Source organism: Neofelis nebulosa, chromosome 1 (genome assembly GCF_028018385.1).
Source record: "Neofelis nebulosa isolate mNeoNeb1 chromosome 1, mNeoNeb1.pri, whole genome shotgun sequence".
NCBI lineage: Eukaryota > Metazoa > Chordata > Mammalia > Carnivora > Felidae > Neofelis > Neofelis nebulosa.
The window spans coordinates 149,806,014-149,827,236 of NC_080782.1; the positions used below are offsets into that span (position 1 = coordinate 149,806,014).

General features: G+C 45.6%; 1 protein-coding gene across 3 annotated transcripts in view; it reads left to right on the forward strand.

Moving 5' to 3' along the window:
• The window catches only part of RUFY1 (RUN and FYVE domain containing 1), a 59,679-nt gene that overhangs the window by 35,205 nt on the left and 3,251 nt on the right, over nucleotides 1-21,223 (forward strand). For 2 of the 3 annotated variants that reach the window (XM_058739406.1, XM_058739398.1), the window contains 7 exons: nucleotides 595-711; nucleotides 2,159-2,326; nucleotides 13,177-13,274; nucleotides 15,353-15,472; nucleotides 16,080-16,209; nucleotides 18,699-18,793; nucleotides 21,149-21,197. In XM_058739406.1, the coding sequence (XP_058595389.1) occupies nucleotides 595-711; nucleotides 2,159-2,326; nucleotides 13,177-13,274; nucleotides 15,353-15,472; nucleotides 16,080-16,209; nucleotides 18,699-18,793; nucleotides 21,149-21,197 (777 nt within the window). Of the gene's footprint in view, nucleotides 1-594; nucleotides 712-2,158; nucleotides 2,327-13,176; nucleotides 13,275-14,237; nucleotides 14,381-15,352; nucleotides 15,473-16,079; nucleotides 16,210-18,698; nucleotides 18,794-21,148; nucleotides 21,198-21,223 lie in introns of those variants that run through there. The other variant, XR_009264569.1, reaches the window with a different exon arrangement.

A 21,223-nucleotide genomic window follows, 5' to 3' on the forward strand; every position in this document is an offset into this window, starting at 1 on the left:
ATCCGTGGCCTTGGGCCTTCCTCCCCTGTTCCCAGAGCTGTTTGTCCCTCCCTCCATTAGAGAACCCATTTTCTGTGTCATAGAATTGCTGGCTTGCAGCTGTCCTACACAATGACCTGAGAACAGAAAGAGACCATATCTGATTCATCTTGAAATTCATCCACTGCTAAAGAACATGCTGGATAAATAAAAATCCATGCTGAATGATGGAATGAATGGGGGCCTTTCCCACTAAGAACAACGGTTCTGTTTTAAAGAAAATTAAATATGTATTGTTTTCCAAACCTAACTTTTCAAAAGTCTGTTGGCTTGCTGTCATCCTTCAGGTTCAAAGATATTTTGAAGTATCTTTTAGCATTTTTCTACAGTGCTTAAAATATAGAAGTTATCCTACATCTTTAATAATTGTGGCATATTCTTTTAATGTTTTTATTTTAAGTAGGCTCCATGCCCAATGTGGGGCTTGAATTCCTGACCCTGAGATTAAGAGTTGACTCAGCCAGCCAGGTGCCCCTATGATATATTGTAAAATACTTTGTAGTTAGCTCACTTCCATAAGCAAACCATGCCTCTTGGTGTTCTTGTTTGATATAGATAACAAAACAAGATACAAAAGTTGAGCTGGACACTTACAAGCAAACTCGGCAAGGTCTGGATGAAATGTATAGTGATGTGTGGAAGCAGCTAAAAGAGGAGAAGAAAGTCCGTTTGGTGAGTGCAAGACTGTCTTTTTTTTTTTTTTTTTTTTTTTTTTTAAGTAGGATTCATGCCCAGTGCAAAGCCCAACATGGGGCTTGAACTCACGACCCTGAGATCAAGACCTGAGCTGAGACGCTTAACTAAGCTAGCCAGGTACCCATAGGCTAAGTGTCTTTAGAAGGAATTCCCCAATAGCCCTTCATGTTATTTGTTGTCACTTTTCACACATGTGCTTAAATCTGCTTTTAAAAACAAATGAGTTTTTTATGCAAAGTTTCTAAAGTCTGAAGAAATATATTCATGAAGAATCAAAAATCATCCCTTTAAAAAATTTTTTTAATATTTTTAAAATATTTATTTATTTTTGAGAGAAAGAGTGTGAGTAGAGGAGGGGCAGAGAGAGAGGGAGACACAGAATCCGAAGCAAGCTCCAGGCTCTGAGCTGTCTGCCCAGAGCCTGACGCAGGGCTCAAATTCAGGAACCGTGAGATCATGACCTGAGCCGAAGTCAGTCGCTTAACCAACTGAGCCACCCAGGCGCCCTCCAAAAAATGTTTTTTTAAGGGCTTACTTAGCTTACACCTAAGTTCTGTATTTTTTCCAGTTTTATAAACCTTTTTCAAGGATTACCATGAGACCAGATTTGAGGTTGCTTTGCCAATACAGTTCCCTCAGTCAGCCTCTGGTCTATTTATTATATTCTACCTAATCTCTGTGCCAGTGACCAGTGTTTTGGGTTTGTTTTTAATGTTTATTTATTTGAGAGAGAGCAATCACAAGGGGAGGAGGGGCAAAGAGAGGGAGAGAGAGAATCCCCAGCAGACTCCATACTGCCAGTGCAAAGCCTGATGCCGGGCTTGATCCCATGAACCGTGAATTTTAAAGTATGCTCCACACCCAGCATGGGGCTTGAACTCATGACCCCGAGATCAAGAGTCACACACTCTACCAACTGAACCAACCAAATGCCCCAACCAGTGTTTTTTAGTAGACACAACTCTTGGACCTGCTTTGTGTCTTTACGCAGATGTGGAAACGTGTCTCCTGAGTTACCCAGGACAGCACTAGTTCAAAATGGTTGCACCTTTATTGCCATAAAGGAGCAAACCATACAAAAATCCAAAAACTCTCACATTACAACGTCAGATTGCTTGGCAGACATTCTTTCAGACTGTGCGTTCTGATCTTAGGGTTTAAAGAATGTGGTTGCCAGGATCAAGGCTCACATTGCCACCTACCAACTTTCTGTTGACTGGATCCAGAGCCAGTTTTCCTTACAAAATGAGCAAAAGGGCTAAACTTAATGTAGTTATGCTCTGGACAGAATTTCCTAAATCTCCCTAACCTACTCCGACTTCCGGGTTATATTTTTGCCACTGCCCAAGATACACCCTCAGGTAAATACATCCCTGTGTCTACTGTAATAACACCTTCTTAATTGATATTCCTAATTGATAAGGAACTAGAAAAAGAACTGGAGCTGCAGATTGGAATGAAGACGGAGATGGAGATCGCAATGAAGCTGCTCGAAAAGGACACCCACGAGAAGCAGGACACCCTAGTCGCCCTCCGCCAGCAGCTGGAGGAAGTCAAAGCCATCAATTTACAGATGTTTCACAAAGTTCAGGTGGGAGCTGACTCTATGTCCCTAGCACAGCCTTGCAACCTCACACCGTTCTTGCCGCAGAAGAGAGGACGGACACCTCCGTGAGGCCCCGTCCATAGGCCCCATTACGCATTTCTGCACTTATTTTATTTGGGTCTCTCAGCAGTCCCTGAGAAAAGTTGATAACATGGAGGAAAGTGTAAATTACAGGGCAAACCCGAGTGGCTGCATCTTGTGCGCTGGGTGGCACAGCTAGTAAGTAGAACGGAAAACTGAACCGTCTTGACCCGTTCTTCCCTTCACTGTCTCCCTAGTGTCTTTCGTCTTCTTCAATGACTGTCTGCCCCAGGAAATGGAGAAGTGGATTAAGGAACGATAGAAGTTAGTGTCGTCTTTTCAAGCTGGGCCATGAAGTTAATCTTGCTGAGTCTCCAGCTGCGCGGCTGGCTGCACACCTCTCCTGTCACTTCAGAGCGGTTCAGGGGAGCTAGCCCAGAGAGAATCAATTGTGCCAGAGTTTGAAAGCTAGCATCTAAAAATCGCAAAGCTTCCTTGCTCAGAGGCTACAGCAGCACCCAAGACCATTCTGTGTCCTTCTTTTCTTTTTTTTGAAGTTCTGTTTCCTGGGGTTTTTTTTTTAATTTTTTTTTAATGTTTATATTTTTATTTTTGAGAGAGACAGAGCATGAGCGGGGGAGAGGCAGAGAGAGAGAGGGAGACACAGAATCCGAAGCAGGCTCCAGGCTCTGAGCTGTCAGCACAGAGCCCAGTGCAGGGCTTGAACTCACAAACTGTGAGATCATGACCTGAGCCAAAGTCGGACGCTCAACCAACTGAGCCACCCAGGTGCCCCTGTTTCCTGTTTTAATGCCTGAACTGTCCCACTTCCTCTTTAGATGTGCTCTCAATCTGTGTCAAAGATGGTGTGAACAGACACACATGTTATCTTGTCCTGCCATTTTTTTTTAAACATAGTCTCATTTATTTATTTATCTATGTATTTATTTTATTTTAATTTTTTAGAGAGAGCGTATGCAATCGGCAGAGGGAGAGAGAGAATCTTTTTTTTCCTAATGTTTATTTTTGAGAGAGAGTGAGCACACAAGTGGGCAAGGGGCGGAGAGAGAGGGAGACCCAGAATCTGACAGGCTCCAGGCTCCGAGCTGTCAGTACAAAGCCCGACGAGGGGCTCAAACTCATGAACCGTGGGATCATGACCTGAGCCGAAATCAAGAGTTGGATGCTCAACCTACAGAGCCACCCAGGCACCCCCAGCCTTTTTAAAAACTATTACATAACCAGCATTATAATAATAGCTGCAGTGGAAATTAAAGCACAGGGAGAAAAAGAGGAAAATCGTTGCGCTCTCCTGACACATTCTTTATTTTAATTTGTGTTTTCTTCTGGTCTGGGTCAGTCTGTAACCTTAATATTCATGCTCGTCAGAGGAAACCATACTTCATAATAATTTAGCAGGCCCTAACCTAAAGCGGCTTCAAACTATGGCAGTTTGTATTTCTGTTGCATAATGGTTTCGAGGAGATCATTTCAGACCAGCAGTTTTGCCCCCCGCAGTCGCTTGGGGACCCAGGCTAATGGCAGCTCCAGCTGTCCAGGCCACTGGAAGGGAGTGGAAGGGAGAGAAAAGCAAAAGTCCAGAACCAGGATCTCCTCCCAAACAGTGAGAGAAAAGTTGCACACATCATTCCATTCACTTACACAGCCAAGGGCCAGATGTGGCTGTGAGGGGAGCCTGGGGCTGGCGTGTCCCAGCTGCGAGCCAGATGAAGGGGAGAATAGGAGTCACTAGGGTCACTAGATATAGCTGTCACTACCACCATCTGCCCCACTGAGCTTCCAGAAGTCCTGTCCAGTCCCAGAATCCTCCTGGTCCGCAGCCCCTGGGTGACAAGCAGCACTCTCCATGGAGCCCTCGAGGCCTGTGTTTGAACCAGAAGATCAGCTGTCTTTCTCACATTAACCCATCCCGCCCAGCATAGAATAGTGGAGCCAAAACAGGATTGCAAAAGGAAACAAGAGACCCACAGGGCAGACCCTGGCCTGCCGTGGCCATCATTTGCACCTCTGGGCAGGAGCTGGGAAGGCTGCCCAGGGTGCTGGGGGCTCCATTTGTTAGCATGTCCACCTACTCTTCCTCAGTCGTCAACAGAACTTGTCAGCCAACCTCCATGGTCCCTGACAAGTCCGCCATCTCTATAGCCCATTTGAAGTGGGCTCTTGGGGAATGTGGCCTTCTTGGTGGCTGCACGGCTTAAAAGCCACATTCCCACTGGTCTCGGTTTGCTGGCCTGGAGATTGTATGAAGGGTCAAACAGTCACAGATACTCTTCAGGCCTGACTCGTGGTGACACGAGTTTTTGTGACAGTACAGTTCCCTCAGTCACCATGTCTGGTCTGGTTATTTCCCTTCAATCTGTGTATTGATGACCACAGTTTATTGTTTCATTTATTTTTATTTCTTATTTTCTTATATTTTTTTATTTTGAAAGAGAGAGTACAGGTGCGCATGCATGTGATCAGGGGCGGGCAGACAGAGAAGGGGAGAGAGAGTCCTAAGCAGGCTGCACATTCAGTGGGGAGCCCAGCGCGGGGCTTGACAAACTCAACGACCATGAGATACTGACCTTAGCCGAAATCAAGAGCCAGATGCTCAACTGACTGAGCTAACCCTGCACCCCTATGGTTTCATTTATTGAACACAGTTCTGCCTGCCTCATTTCTGTGCTCTATCAGTCTTTTCCCACTCCCCTCCTTCAGCGGCCGGTCATCTGAAACTGCAGACAGAGATGTGCAGGAAAGCCCATACTGTTTTGATTACTACAGCTTTGTAGTATAGCTTAAAATCTAGGATTCTGTACTTCCAGTTTTGTTCTTTGTCAAGATCACTTCGGTTATTTGGGGTCCTTTGTGGTTCCATACAAACTTTAGGATTGTTTGTTCTAGTTCTATGAAAAATACTATTGGTGGGAAGGGAAACAAAAATAATATAAAAGCAGGGAGGGGGACAAAACATAGAGACTCATAAATATGGAGAACAAACAGGGTTACTGAAAGGGTTGTGGGGGGGGGGGGTTGGGATGGACTAAATGGGTAAGGGGCACTAAGAAATCTACTCCTGAAATCATTGTTGCACTATATGCTAATTTGGATGTAAATTTTAAAAAATTTAAAAAAAAAGTAAAGGAAAAAAAATACTGTTGGTATATTGATAGGAACTGCATTGAATCGATAGATTGCTTTGGGTAGTATGGATATTTTAACATTAATTCTTTCAATCTGTGAGCATGGTCTATTTGTGCCATCTTCAGTTTCTTTCATCCATGCTTTACAGTCTTCAGAGTATCGGCTTTTCACCTCCTTGGTGAAGTTTATTCCTAGGTATTTTGTTATTTTTTCTGTAATTATAAATGGGATTGTTTTTTTTTAAATGTTTTTTTCTTTTTTTTTTTTTTTTTTTTTTTGAAAGGCAGAGAGTGAGCAGGGGAGGGGCAGAGAGAGGGAGACACAGAATTCGAAGTAGGCTCCAGGCTCTAAGCTGTCAGCACAGAGCCCGATGCAGGGCTTGAACCCACGAGCTGGGAGATTGTGACCTGAGTCGAAGTCGGATGCTTAACCAACTGAGGCACCCAGCTGCCCCATAAATGGGATTGTTCTCTTAATTTTTCTTTCGGCTACTTTATTAGTATATAGAAATGGAACAGAAATGTATATTAACTTTGTATCTGTAACTTTACTGAATTCATTTATCTGTTCTAAGTTTTTAGTCTTTTGGGTTTTCTTTATGTAATATCATGTAGTTGCAAATAGTGACAGTTTTACTTCTTTCTTACCAACTTGGATGCCTTTTTTTTTTTTTAAATGTTTACTCAGTTTTGAGAGACAGCGCGCGAGCAGGGGAGGGGCAGAGAGAAAGGGAGACACAGAATCCGAAGCAGGCTCCAGGCTCTGAGCTGTCAGCACAGAGCCCAATGCGGGGCTCGAACTCATGGACCTTGAGATCATGACTTGAGCCAAAGTGGGCCATTCTTAACCAACTGAGCCACCCAGGCGCCCCGCCTTTTTTTTTTTAATGTTTATTTATTTTTGAGAGAGAGAGAGACAGGGCATGAGTGGGGAAGGGCAGAGAGAGAGGGAGACAGAATCCCTAGCAGGCTCCAGGCTCCAAGCTGTCAGCACAGAGCCTGACAAGGGGCTCAAACTCACAAATTGCAAGATCATAACCTGAACCGAAGTCAGACACTCAACCGACTGAGCCACCCAGGCGCCCTCCCAACTTGGTTGCCTTTTATTTCTTTCAGTTGTCTGATTGCCTTGGCTAGGACTTGGAGTCCTATGTTAAGTAAAAGTGGTGAGAGTGGACATCCTGTCTTGTTCCTGACCTTAGGGGAAAAGCTTTCAGTGTTTCATCATTGCATCTGATGTTAGCTGTGGGTTTCTCATTATATGGCCTTTATTATGTTGAAGTGTGTTCCCTCTAAACGTACTTTGCTGAACGGATGTTGTATTTTATCAGATGCTTTTTCTGCATCTATTAAGATGACCATATGGTTTTTATCCTTCATTTTGTTGTGATGTATCACGTTGATTTATCTGCAGATACTGAACCAGCTATGTATCCTAGAATAAATCCTACTTGATCGTGTGAATGATCCTTTTAACGTATTGTTGGATTCAGTTTGCCAGTATTTTGCTGAGAATTTTTGCATCTGTGTTTATCAGGGATGTTAGCCTGTAGTTTTCTTTCTTGGTAGGACCTGTGTTCTGGTTTTGATATCAAAGTACTGCTGACCTCACACAATGAATTTGGAAGTTTTCTTTGCTCTTCTGTTTTTTGGAACAGTTTGAGAAGATGGAGTATTAACTCTTCTTTAAATGTTTTTATTTTTTATTTTATTTTACTTTATTTTATTTTATTTTATTTTATTTTATTTTATTTTATTTTATTTTAACGTTTATTTATTTTTGAGACAGGGAGAGACAGAGCATGAACGGGGGAGGGTCAGAGAGAGAGGGAGACACAGAATCCAAAACAGGCTCCAGGCTCTGAGCTGTCAGCACAGAGCCCAATGCGGGGCTCAAACTCACGGACCGCGAGATCATGACCTGAGCTGAAGTCGGACGCTTAACCGACTGAGCTACCCAGGCGCCCCTCTTTAAATGTTTTTTAAAGTTTATTTATTTTGAGAGAGAGAGAGTAAGAATGAAAGGGGGAGGGGCATAAAGAGATAGGGACAGAAGATCCCAAGTGGGCTCCATGCCAACAGCAGAGAGTTCTATGTGGGGCTCGAATTCACAAACTGTGAGATCATGACTTGAGCTGAAGTCAGACGCTTAACCTACTGAGCCACCCAGGTGCCCCTTAATTCTTTTTTAAGTAAATGTTTGGTAGAATTCACCTGTGAAGCCATCCAGTCCTAGACTTGTGTTTGTTGGGAATTTTTTTTATTACAAATTCAATTTCATTACTAGAACTTGGTCTGTTCAGATTTTTTTTTTTATTATTATGTTTATTTATTTTGAGAGAAAAAGAGTGCGAGTGGGGCAGGGGCAGAGTGAGACGGAGACACAGAATCCGAAGCAGGCTCTAGGCTCTGAGCTGTCAGCGCAGAGCCCATCGCTGGGCTCAAACCCATGAGTGTGAGATCATGACCTGAGTCGAAGTCAGACACTCAACCAGTTGGGCCATCCAGGCACCCCTAGATTTTTTTTTTTAAGTTTATTTATTTTGAGAGGTGGGGTGGGGCAGAGAAACAGGGAAAGAGAGAATTCCTAGCAGGTTCTGCACTGTCAGCTCAGAGCCTAACGTGGGACTCAAACTCACAAACCATGAGAACATGAGCTGAAATCAAGAGTTGGATACTTGAGGGGCGCCTGGGGGGCCTGGGTGACTCAGTCGTTGAGCATCTGACTTTGGCTCAGGTCATGAAATCACAGTTCATGAGTTCAAGCCCCACATCGGGCTCTGTGCTGACAGCTCAGAGCCTGGAGCCTGCTTCAGATTCTGTGTCTCCCTCTCTGTCTCTGCCTCTCCCCAGCTCGCTCTCTCTCTCTCTCTCTCTCTCTCTCTCTCAAAAATAAATTAAAAAAAAAAAGTCAGGGCGCCTGGGTGGCTCAGTCAGTTAAGCAACCGACTTCGGCTCAGGTCATGATCTCACGATTCATGGGTTTGAGCCCTGCATCAGGCTGTGTGCTGACAGTTCAGAGCCTGGAGCCTGCTTCTGATTCTGTGTCTCCCTCTCTCTGTACCTCCCCTGCTCATGCTCTGTCTCTCTCTGACTCTCAAAAAATAAATAAATGTTAATTAAAAACAAAAAAAAAATTTTTTTTAAGTCAGATACTTAATTAACTGAGACACCCAGGTGCCTTGGTCTGTTCAGATTTTTATTTCTTCCTAATTCAGTCTTGGAAGATCGTTAAGTTTCTAGGAATTTATCCATTTATTTTAGGTTGTCCAATGTGTTGGCATATAATTTTTCATAGTTGTATCTTACAGTCCTGTGGTGTCAGCTGTTACTTTTTCTCTTTCATTTCTGTATGTATGTATGTATGTATGTATGTATGTATTTATAAAGTTTATGTATTTTGAGAGAGAGAGCGCAAGCAGGGGAAGGGCAGAGAGAGAAAAGGGGAGAATTCCAACTGGGGTCTTTCTGTCAATGCAGAGCCCCATATGGGCTCAAACTCATGAACTGCAAGATCATGACCTGAGCCGAAGTCGGACGGTTAACTGACTGAGCCACCCAGATGCCCCTGAATTTATTTATTTGAGCCCTCTTTTTCTTGATGAGTCTGGCTGAAAGTTTATCAATTTTATCTTTTCAAAGAACCAGCTCTTGGTTTCATCTGGTCTTTGCTATTGTTTTTTAGTCTCTATTTCACTTATAGCCATTCTTATTTTTATTATTTCCTTCCTTGTACTAACTTTGGGTTTTGCTCTTCTTTTTTTAGTTGCTTTATGTGTGAAGTTAGATTGTTTCTTTGAGATTTTTCTTGTTTCTTGAGGTAGGCCTGTATCACTATAAACTTCCTTCTTAGGACTGCTTCTATTGCCTCCCAAAGATTTTGGACCACTGTGTTTCCATTTTCATTTGTCTCCAGGTGCTTTTTTTTTTTTTTTTTTAATGTCTCCTTTGATTTCTTTGTTGACCAATTTGTTGTTTGGTAGCATGTTGTTTAGCCTCCCCAGGTTTTTTTGGTGTATTTTTTGTATGTTTGTGCTTTTTCCAGTTTTTCTTCTATAATTGATTTTAAGTTTCATACTATTGTGGTCAGAAAAGCAGCTTAATATGATTTCAATCTTCTTAAATTTATTGAGACTCCTTGTGTGGCCTATCATGATCAATCCTGGAGAATGTCCCATGTGCACTTGAAAAGAATGTGTATTTTGCTAGCTTGGAATAGAGTGTTCTGTATATATCTGTTAAGTCCATCAGCTCTAATGTGTCATTCAAAACCACTGTTTCCTTACTGATTTTCTGCCTGGATGATCTATCCATTGATGTAAGTAGTCCCCTACTATTGTATTATTGTCAGTTTCTTTTTTAATGTTTGTTGTTAGCTGCTTTATGTATTTAGGTGCTTCCATGTTGGGTGCATAGATATTAATGATTTTTATATTCTTTTGCTGGACATATATCCTCAAGCTGGATTCAGCTTGTTAGATCTCTTTATCATCATGTAATTCTATTTTAGTCTCACATGGGTACTGCTACCCCAGCTTTTTTTTTTTTTTTTTTTTTTTTTTTTTTTTTTTTTTTGGCTTCCATTTGTGTGCGATATGTTTTTCTATCACTTCACTTTCGGTCTGTATATGTTTTTAGATCTGAAGTGAGTCTCTTATAGGCAGCATATAGACAGGTCTTGGTTTTTTATCCATTCATCTCACCCTACCTATGTCTTCTGATTGGAACAGATAGACCATTTAAATTTAAAGTCATTACTTGGGGCACCTGGATGGTTCTGTCCATTGAGCGTCCGACTCTTGATTTCAGCTCAGGTCATGATCTTAGGGTCATGGGATCAAGGCTCACAGTGGAGCCTGCTTAAGAGTGTCTCTCTCCCCACCTCTGCCCCTTTCTTGGGCTCGCTCTCTCCTCAAAAATAAATAAGTAAATATGCATATGTTCTTTCATAAATAAATAATCACTGACAGGTGTGTACTTATTGCCATTTTGTTGTTTTTGGTTGTTTCTGTAGTTATTCTCTATTCCTTCTCTTGCTCTCTTCACTTGCAGTTGATGGCTTCCTATAGTGTTGTGCTTATATTCCTTTCTCTTTGTTTTTTGTGTGTCTGTTATAGGCTTTTGATTGGTGGTTACCATAAAGTTCATATATAACATTTTTTTTTAAGTTTATTTATTCATTTTGAGAGAGAGAGAAGCGTGTGCAAGTGAGTGAGAGCGGGAGAGGGGCAGAGAGAGGGAGAGAGAGAATCCCAACCAGACTCCACACTGTCAGGAAGCCAGAAGCCTGAGGCTGGGTATTAGCATAGTTGCTTTCTTCTAAGGGCTGTGAGAAGGACTGTAAGCATCCCTGTCCCCTAGCTGCTGGTGGTTGCTGGTGATCATTGGCAATAATCTTTTCAAAGAACCACCTTTTTTCTTTTTTTTTCAACGGTTTTTTTTTTTTTTTTTTTTTTTTAATTTATTTTTGGGACAGAGAGAGACAGAGCATGAACGGGGGAGGGGCAGAGAGAGAGGGAGACACAGAATCGGAAACAGGCTCCAGGCTCCGAGCCATCGGCCCAGAGCCTGACGCGGGGCTCGAACTCACGGACTGCGAGATCGTGACCTGGCTGAAGTCGGACGCTTAACCGACTGCGCCACCCAGGCGCCCCGAACCACCTTTTTTCTAATATTCTTTATTGTCTGTTGTTCCATGTTTCATTGATTTCCACCCTTCCTTTTATTATATTCTTTTTTTTAAGGTTTTCTTTTTTTTATAAGTTTGTTAAGCTTATTATACATTATTATAAGTTTATTATAAGTTTATTTTGAAACAGGGGCACCTGGGTGGCTCAGTTGGTTAAGCATACAACTTTGGCCCACATCATGATCTGTGAGTTCGAGCCCCGCATCAGGCTCTGTACTGACAGTTCAGAGCCTGGAGCCTGCTTCAGATTCTGTGTCTCTCTCTTTCTCTGCTCCTCCCCCACTCATGCTCTGTCTCTCTCAAACATAAACATTTAAAAAAAGAAGAAGAAAGAAAGAAAGAACGGGCCTGAGCAGGGGAGGGGGCAGAGAGACACAGAATCCCAAGCAGGCTCTGCGCTGGGGGGCTCAATCTCACAACCATGAGATCATGCCCTGAGCCAAAATCAAGAGTCAGATGCTTAACTGACTGAGTCACCCAGGTACCCCTTTATTATATTCTTTCTGATTTCTTTGCGTTTGCTCTGTAATTTATTTTCATCTTTTGAAATGCATGCTTAGCTCATCTGTTTTATCTTTTTTTTTTTATTTCATAAAAAAATTTATTTGGGGGCAGCTGGCTGGCTCAGTCAGTAGAGCATGTGACTTTTGATCTCAAGGTTGTGAGTTCAAGCCCCATGCTGGGGGTAGTTTGCTTTAAAAAATAAAAATAAATAAAAAAGATGTTATTTTTTTTTAATATTAAAAATGAAAGAAGTTAAAAATGACCCACACAACTACTGCTTTACCTGTGGCCCTCAAATTTTGACAAAAGTATATCACCTAAGAAGCACATTTATTCACAGCTCAGCCTCTCTGAAACCTACATGCATCTTACAGTCAATGGCACATGTTCTAAGTAGCTGTTTTTTCTTGCTTAGTGGTGTGTAAAATTAGGATACGTCTTCCACTCAGTGCATCTTCAATACCATACAATATTGCATACTGTTTTCACTGGCTTTTACCTCTAAATATTTCTTTTTTTTTTTTTAAGTTTATTTATTTTTGAAAGAGAAAGCACAAGTAGGGGAGGGGCAGAGAGAGAGGGAGAAAGAGAATCCTCAGCAGGCTCCAGGCTGTCAACCCAGAGCCTGATGCAGGGCTCAAATTTACGAACTATGAGATAATGACCTGAGCCAAAATCAAGAGTTGGACAATTAACCAACTGAGCCACCCAGGCGCCCCTACCTCTCAGTATTTCTTAATTAGTCCTCTGGTTTACATTTTTAGCTCAACAGCTTTTTAGTAATATGCTATGTAGTTTAGTTTCTAAGATATGAGGCATTTTTAGCCATTCTTTTGTTGTTAATGTCTAACTGCATTATATTAAGGTCCAAGAATACAGTCTGTATATTATATTAGGAACTTATTAGGACTTCCTTCTGTCATCAGCCTTTTCGTATCCTTTTATTTTAAAAGTGTCTGTTATGGACACACAGGGACACAGTGCTTTTTGCCCGCCCCCCCTGCCTGGGCCCCCAGTACATGCCTGGATTCAGAAGTCACACAGTTGTGGGTGTAAATCTGCTGTATTGCACGTCTGTGCCAGCCTCCCTCTGTGCTTAGGGAACTGGGGCTGACGAGCGGGCCACGAGAACCTACAAGGGCCCGATGAACTCGTAGGTGTGCTTGGCATGTAGGAACAGCTCTGTAACACTGTCAGATCTCACTCTGAAGTTCTTTTTTTAAAAAGGAGCATGGACCTTTCATAGAGGAAAACAAAAAGCTTATTACTTCCTTTTTGGCCTTTCTTTGTGTGGATAAAGCTGGGAGCCTCAGTCCAGTTTGTCTTCCAGTGCTATGGGAAAGACCAGCAATTAGTGAAATGCTCCTAGAAATATTGTGAAAGCACAGATTGAATCATCAAACCCTCTTTTAACCCTGAGCGGGCACAGCAGTGAGAGAGAGGCAGAGTGTGACCCCTCTTCCTTGTCTTTGCAGAATGCAGAGAGCTGTTTACAGCAGAAGAATGAAGCCATCACATCTTTTGAAGAAAAAACCAACCAGGTTATGTCCAGCATGAAACAGATGGAAGAAAGGTAATCACTCCCTGTGGCAGATACTCCCTAGAAGGTGCTGGACATTCCCTAGGCCCGGGAACTTACTCAGAGTCTCTCTCAAAAGTTCAGACAACTTGGGATGAAACTCCTTTGGAATTGTAGTCTTGCTGAGCAAGGGGGCTGGATTCCCATCCTTGCCTAAGTGTGTATTCCCTTAATCAATCTCTGGGTGACTGTATCACATTGTCTTCTCAGGAGTCAGACCCATACAGTGAGCTCCTTGTCACCGACACACTTAAACATCAGTCTATAATGGGTCAGAATAGAGCCTGAAAGCAGACCCCAATGAATATGGCAACTGATTTTCTTACAGAGGTGCAAAGGCAGTTCAAGGGAGAAAGGAAAATCTTTTCAATAAGTGATACTGGGACAATCGGACATGCATAAGCAAAAAAAATGGACCTTGGTGTATACTTCCTGTCTTCTACAAAAATTAGCTGGAAATGGATCATAAGTCTAAATGGAAAACTTAAAACTTACAACCTCTGGAAGAAAACCTAGGAGAAAATCTTTGTGATCTTGGATTAGGCAAAGAGATCTTAGACATGACATAAAAGCATGGGATCCAGGGCCCCTGGGTGGCTCAGTCAGTTGAGTGTCCAACTCTTGATTTCGGCTCAGGTCATAATTTCACGGTTCATGAGTTCAAGTCCCATGCCAGGCCCTGCACTGGAACTGCAGAGCCTGCTTGGGATTCTCTCTCTCAGCCTGCTCTCTCTTGCTCTCTCTCTCTGTCAAAATAAATAAATAAAAACTTAAAAAAAGTAATACTTTTGAAAAGCATGGTGTCCATGGGAGGAAAAACTTGATAAGTTGGACTTTATCAAAAGGTAAAACCTTTGTGCTATGAAAGACATGGTTGAGAGAATAAAAAGACCAGCTAGAGATTGGCAGAAAACTTGCAAATCACTTAACTGACAAAGTTATATATTCTGTCTCCAGAATATATAAAGAACTCTCAAAACTCAACAGACAACCCAGTTGAAAAATGGACAAAAGACTTGAACAGACACTTTGCCAAAGAGGACATAGGGATGGCAAATAAGCACACAAAAAGATGTTCAGTGTCAGTAGCCATCAAGGAGGTACATGTTTTGTTATGTTTTGTTGTAAATATTCATTTTTGAAAAAGTGCAAGCAGGGGAGGGGCAGAGAGAGGGGGACAGAGGTGGGCTTTTGTGCTAACAGCAGTGAGCCCTATGTGGGTTCGAACTCACAAACCGCAAGATGAGGACCTGAGCCAAGGCAGACACTCAACCGACTGAGCCACCCAGGCACCCCCAGGGAAGTACATGTTAAAATCACAGTGAGATGCTACTACACACCTGTTAGAACAGCTAAATATCTTTTTAATGACAATACCGAGTGTTGACGGGGCTACAGAGCAACTAGAACTCTCCTACATGACCGGTGGGGATGCCAAATGGTACAGCCACATTGGAAAACAGTGTCTTAAAATAAAGCTAACCTTACTCTTCCATCTGACCCAACAATCCCACTCCTGGATATCAGCCCAAGAGAAATGGAAACTAATGTCCGCACAAAAGCCCATACACAAATGTTTGTAGCAGGTCTATTCATTATTGTCAAAACTAGAAGCGAGTTAGAGGTTTTTCATCGAGTGAAGTAAGAACAAACTGGTACCCTGTACAGTGAAATAGTACTCAGGCAGAGGAAGGAATGAGCCACTGATCCACAAACTTGATTTCAGCGATACTAAGCTGAGAGAAAGAAGCCAGGCTTAAAACGTTATTTATAGAAAGTATGATTCCACTTATAGGACACTCTGGAAAAGAAAAAGTCATGGTATCAGAGCCGATCAGGGGTCAGGGGTGGGAAGGGAGCCTTCAGGGGTGACAGAACTGCTCTGTCTCTTGATCACCATGGTGGTTCCATGGGTCTATCCGTGTGCTAAAAACTCTGGGAACTGGGCACACACATGAGTCAATCTTACTGTGTGCATATTTACAATGCAAGCCACGAGAACAGGAAAACACGATACCTTCGGTGGCGAGGGTGGCTCCTTTCCTTATGCAGATGTGCTTGCTTCGGTGCAGGTTACGGCAGTCTGAAAGGGCCAGGCAGGGGGCTGAGGAGCGGAGCCACCGGCTGCAACAGGAGCTGGGCGGCCGGACGTGTGCTTTGCAGCAACAGCTCTCACAGCTGCATGAGCAGTGGTAGGCGGGTGGCCCGGTGGGGGGCAGGGGGGGCGGGCCGTGGCCTCTTCGAAGTTTAACCCTCATCTCCTACGAGGCTGGGATGAGGGTTTGAGCGTGCATGTAAAGCCCAGTGATGAGTGACAGATGTCTGTGTTTCACAAATGAGAGAGCTGGTTCGGGGGTTCAGGAACGTCCCAGGGCCACTTGGCTGGTGAGCAGCGGGGGATGGGTGGGTCCAGTAGCTTTCTCCTGCCCCCACCCCCAGTGTCCTCCAGTGGGAGCTGGCTCTGGGTTGGAAAAAGCAGAACTCGTGTTGCAACCCCCCACGCCCCAGGTCTTGCCTCAGTAGGGGATCCCACAGGTGCAGCCCTAAGTGTCCCCAGGCCCTTTTGCTTTCTTTCGGCTCACATGCAGTCAAGTGTGCACCTGCCCTTCTTCCCCTTGAGGGGTCCCGGTGTCCCCTGTGGAGGGGCAGGCAGCCCTGCTCCAGTGATGGGTTTAGATACGCATGTGACAATGCCAATTCCAATTCCCCGTTCCCTATGTGGTGAATTGGGTTGGAGATTGTGCAGTTTCTGCGCAAATCTCCCACTGAGACTAACTCCAGTTCATTTTGGGAAAACAGTTCAAGTCTAGAGAAAGAGCTGAAATCAGAAAAAGAGCAAAGACAGGCTCTTCAACGAGAATTACAGCAGGAGAAAGACACTTCCTCTCTGCTCCGAGCAGAGCTACAGCAAGTGGAAGGATTAAAAAAGGTAAGGCAGGGGTGCCTGGGTGGCTTGGTTGAGTGTTGGACTCTTGATCTCAACTCAGGTCACGATCTCACGGTTCATGAGTTGGAGCCCCACATCATGCTGTGTGCTGACAGCATGGAGCCTGCTTGGGATTCTCTCTTTCCCTTTCTCTGCCCCTCCCCTGCTCACTCACTCGCTCTCTAAATAAATAAACAAACAAACTAACTAAAAAAAAAAGAAAGGTAAGGCAGCCATCCTTGGGAGAAAAAGAGCTACCAGTGTCTCTGGAAACTGCAACCACAGAGCCAGAGCTGTGCCCATGGAGCTGCTGCTCTGGGCGGCCGGTGCACACACCAGACACTCAGGGATGAGTGCTGTGAACAGAACATTCCCTGCCGTGGGCAGGGGTGGTCTGGGAAGAGTGACGGGCGGATCTGAATGACAGCAACCGACGGCTATGCACAGGTCCAAGCTAAGAACCTCTCAGGCAGATAGCAGGAAGTGTGAGGGTATGTCATGGTCAAGGAGCAGAAAGAAGGGCCATGAGGCTGAGGTGTGGCGAGCGGAAGAAGGAAGCACTGGAGCTGAGGCTTCAGGTGGGCAGACCGATCTCGGGTCCCCAGAGCTGCACGAAGGGATTTGGATCTTCTCTTGAGCACGGTAAGAAGCTGTTGGGGGCATGGAGGGGGTGGGGGAGGTACATGGCCCACTTCATTTTAAGACCGTCACCAGCTACTGTGTGAGAATGGGTGGCCGGATTGCAAGAGAGGAAACAGTAAGCATGAACATCTTCCACCAAGTGCCACACCTCCACCCCAGAGGGGCTTGGCCTAGGGTCAGGTATCCTGGTTCCCCAGAACTTTCTGGGCCTGGGCCACCCCTGGGAAGCCAACCAAACCAGTCTCTGCCTAGAGCCACCTCGGTCCTCTGGTGAAGGTGAGGCCTGGATCCTATGGAAAGCTTCAGGGGGAGAGATGTTGGGGTGCCAGAATGGCATCTCTGTCTGGTTGCAGAACTAGATCTCCCAGGGAACCCAGGCAGTCTACAAGTCTTCCCCGATGATAAAATCGCCAGGCATCTCCCGCAAAGGTGGGAGGTCCCCACAATGCTGGTGGGAGCAGCTGCAGCCTGCTAGGGGGTGTCCCTGACTACTGCAGCCTCTCCTGGTGGGACTCGCATGCCTTCCGCACCACACCTGCCCTGGCAGAGGGTCCTTGAGGCTGGGGCAGCTCCCAGACCCGGATCTCGTTGTGCTGAACGTGGTAATGGGTCCTGCTGCACAATCTGAATGAGCCAACAAAGGCGCTTTGGTTTCTGTTGAAAAGTGTCTAGAGCCCCTTGCTGGGGAGCCCACTAGGCCTGGGGAGGGGAGAAGTTCCTCATGAGCCTCTCAGGCTTGGAAAAGGGAGGAGAAGAAATGGAGGGCAGAAGAGGACTCCCAGAAAGTTCTGCATCGTGCCTCCTTTATTCCACTCCCAAATACTTTAGTGTAAGATTTGAATCGCTTGCCCTCCCCACCTCCCACCCGCACTTACATACACACACAAGAAACAAAATGTATCTGACATCAGCAGGGTGCCCTGTGGTGTGTGCCTGTGACAGCAGGCTCTGGGGCGGCTGGGAGGGAAGTGCCCACCACTTAGGCCTAAGCCCTGAACCGCACTGTCCTGGGTCTTCTGTCCTAGCCCTCGCCAGCCTGTGTCAAGGTGCCCTGTTCTCAGGTTACGATGGTTGTCATTGTGTGAGCTGCTCTCCCCACATGCACGAGAATGAGATCCCAATCTGGGCCTTCATCAGCCTTGTTCACTCACTCACAACCAGCCCTTTCCAAAAAACACTATCCAGACAAGCCTTCCCTGGGCAAGTGACCTACAGTTCTATAGAAGTTTCACCTGTGTATTTTTGGAGGTAATTCTCTGTGTTTAAACAGTCCTTTAATAGCAACTCAGATGGGCAGAGCCTTGTTTGCCCTGGGAGGAGGACTGTTTGAATGGAGCTGTTTCCTGCTCCATGTCACTGTCCCCACCACAGGGCCACCCCTGTAGCATTCACCTTGCAGTTGCCCATTCTGGAGAAACAGGCTGGTGAGAAGTAACCCACGAAGTAACTCCGTCTGGAGTGCGGTTCATACGACAAAACTGCTTTTTGCGCTTGAAAAGCATTCTGCCCTTCTTGTTGCTGTGATCGCTAAGCCTTTTTTTTTTTTTTTTTAACGTTTATTTATTTTTTGAGAGACAGAGAGCATGAGCAAGGGAGGGGACAGAGAGAGGGGGAGTCACAGCTTCCAAAGCAGGCTCCAGGCTCCGAGCTGTCAGCATGGAGCCCGATGCGGGGCTCGAACTCACGAACCACGAGATCATGACCTGAGCCGAAGTCGGACGCCCAACCGACTGAGCCACCCAGGTGCCCCTGTGATCGCTAAACCTTTAAAAAAAAAAAAAAAAAAAAAAGAAAGAAAGAAAGAAAAAAAAGACTGTCAGCGTATCAGGCATCTGGTCGGTTCGTTTTAGGAGCTGCGGGAGCTCCAGGACGAGAAGGCGGAGTTGCAGAAGGTTTGCGAGGAGCAGGAACAGGCCCTCCAGGAAATGGGGCTGCACCTCAGCCAGTAAGACCCCAGTCCCCCTCACCTGCCCCCTGAGCCGCCCCCTGGAGTCACACCAGCCTGCCCACCGGGCCCTGAACCAAATTGTGTTGTCGTGGAAGGGAGGGCCGGGAAGGAGGCCTGCCAGGTGGAGGTCAGGCCTCAAGGACGCAATGCTGGTTTAACGCGTTAAGAAACCCCAGATGGGTGAACCAGATGGGTGGGGGGCGGGCTGCTTTCTGGGCCTGCAGTCAGACCAGAGTGATACTGTGGTTTGAGGGTTCCAGCCTGCCCTAGCCAAAGTGCGGTCACCTCCAGCCTTTCTGGATACTCGCACCCACCAGTCTTTCTGTCTGCTCTGCTTGCTGCTGCTGCAGGAGTGCCGATGTTGGTGCTTCTGTTTGTCCTGTAACTGGACAGCTCTCCTTCCCGATGGTCCCAGTCCTGCCAGGTTGCTCTGGACAGTCTGATAGGTCACAGCCGATACTAGAATATGTTCACCTGTGCAATTATTGTTTTTCTTTTTTAATATTTCTTGAAAGAGATAGAGCATGAGCAGGGGAGGGGCAGAGAGAGACACAGAATTCAAAGCAGGCTCCAGGCTCCAACCCACAAACCGTGAGACCTGAGCCAAAGTCGGACACTTAACTGATTGAGCCACCCAGGTGCCCCTATTACTGAATTTTCAAAGCCATGGGGGAGCTTTTTCTGCTTCTGAGTCAGGACTCTTGGTTTCAGAGGGACAAAAATCCAACTCAAACTGTCTGAAGCAGAAAAAGCCATCAGAACGGTCTCTCCTTCCTACCTCTGCTGTCCTGTCTGTTGCTTCCACCACGAGGGGCTCTGGCTCACATCAGGGCAGAATGGCTCCCACAGGGACTCCAGGTTGACTTGCCACCCCCACCAGAGTCCTGTTCTGGTGCCTGTCATAAGCATGGTGACCAGAGAGAGAAGGCCTGTCATGGCCAGCACAGCCTGGGCTCAGGCTCCATGCTGAATAAAACCCTGACCAGAAAAGGTCCAGAGATGAGGGTGACCAGGAGAAGAAACTAGAAACACTGAAGTAGTATGCACACCGAACAGGATGTCCCTCAGTTGGGCTGCGTGGGGGTTGCTGTGTCAGGACACGTGACACGGGCAGGGGTTCCCCAGGGAACCTTTGTGCTTCTTCCCTCTTTCCCTCCCTCCTTCTTCATGTCACCAGGTGACACCAGAGAAGACTCCCTTCAGATCCCTCCACCAGCCAGACACAGCTGCCTGGTTTATGTCGCCAAAGTCTGGGTCCTTCCCAAGCTTATTTCCCAGGGAAGTGCTTGCACAGTCAGGCTGCCCTCTCCACCTGGTGTCCCCAGGTCTCTCCACCCAGGCAGCTGCTGGTGCTGTCAGTCTGCAGGCCTGTTCCTAAGCTGGTCAGGGCAGGAGGGAATGCCTTTTTCTAAAGGACCTGATGCTCAGTTTCCTAATCCTCCCCCAGAAGACTAGCTCGGGTCTCAGAGCCCGGCCACTTTGACACTTGGATTAGGTTAATCCAATGACAGTTTAGGCTAATCTCAGCTTTCAAGGGCTCAGACCATCCCCCCTGCCCCACCTGCCCACAATTACAACTTCTTACAGTTTCATTTTATCTGGTTTAATCCTGCCAGTTTAGACTGTGTTCAGTCAGTTGTTTATGTGGACAACTAAGGAATTATTCTTACCCTAACAAGAATGGAGCAAGGACAAATGAACATGACCTCTGAGCAGGACTGTTCTAAAAGGAGCAGGCAGCAGGAAAAGGGCCCAGAGAGCCCTGCAGATTCTGGTTCCTGAGGGGAGCACACACAGCCCCACTCCAGGACATGCCGTATGCAGGAATGGTTGCCCAGAGAAGCCAGGAAACTGGACTTCTGGGACATTATCTTTTTATTTTTTAAGTTTATTTTGAGAGAGAAAGAGACACCCCAAGTGGGGGAGGGGCAGATGGAGAGAGAGAGTCTGCACTGCAGCGCAGAGCCCGATGCGGGGCACGAACTCACAAAGCTGTGAGATGGTGACCCAAGCCAAAACCAAGAGTCGGACGCTTAGCTGAGCCCCCCAGGCACCCGTATCCTCAATCTTTAAGTGGCTGCAACTATTTCAAAGTCTTCTGAAAGCTTGCAGGATCAACAGTCTGTTCTTGGGCCACATTCAGTCCACAGGCTCAACCTCGGAGCATGGCAGACGTAAGCCAACCTCAAGAGGTGGCTCTGGGATGATGAAAAGGTAGAAAGAGTGTTCCAGAATGACTCATGTTATGGGACAGCTCTCTCAATAAGCCCTGTCTCCCTCCCGAAGCCAGACAGTCGCTGTTGAGAGCCTCTCACTGCTTCTAAATGATTTTTGCCTTTTTTTTTCTTCAAGGTCAAAGCTGAAGATGGAAGACATCAAAGAAGTAAATAAGGCACTGAAGGTACTGGATTGTTGATGTTATTAGCA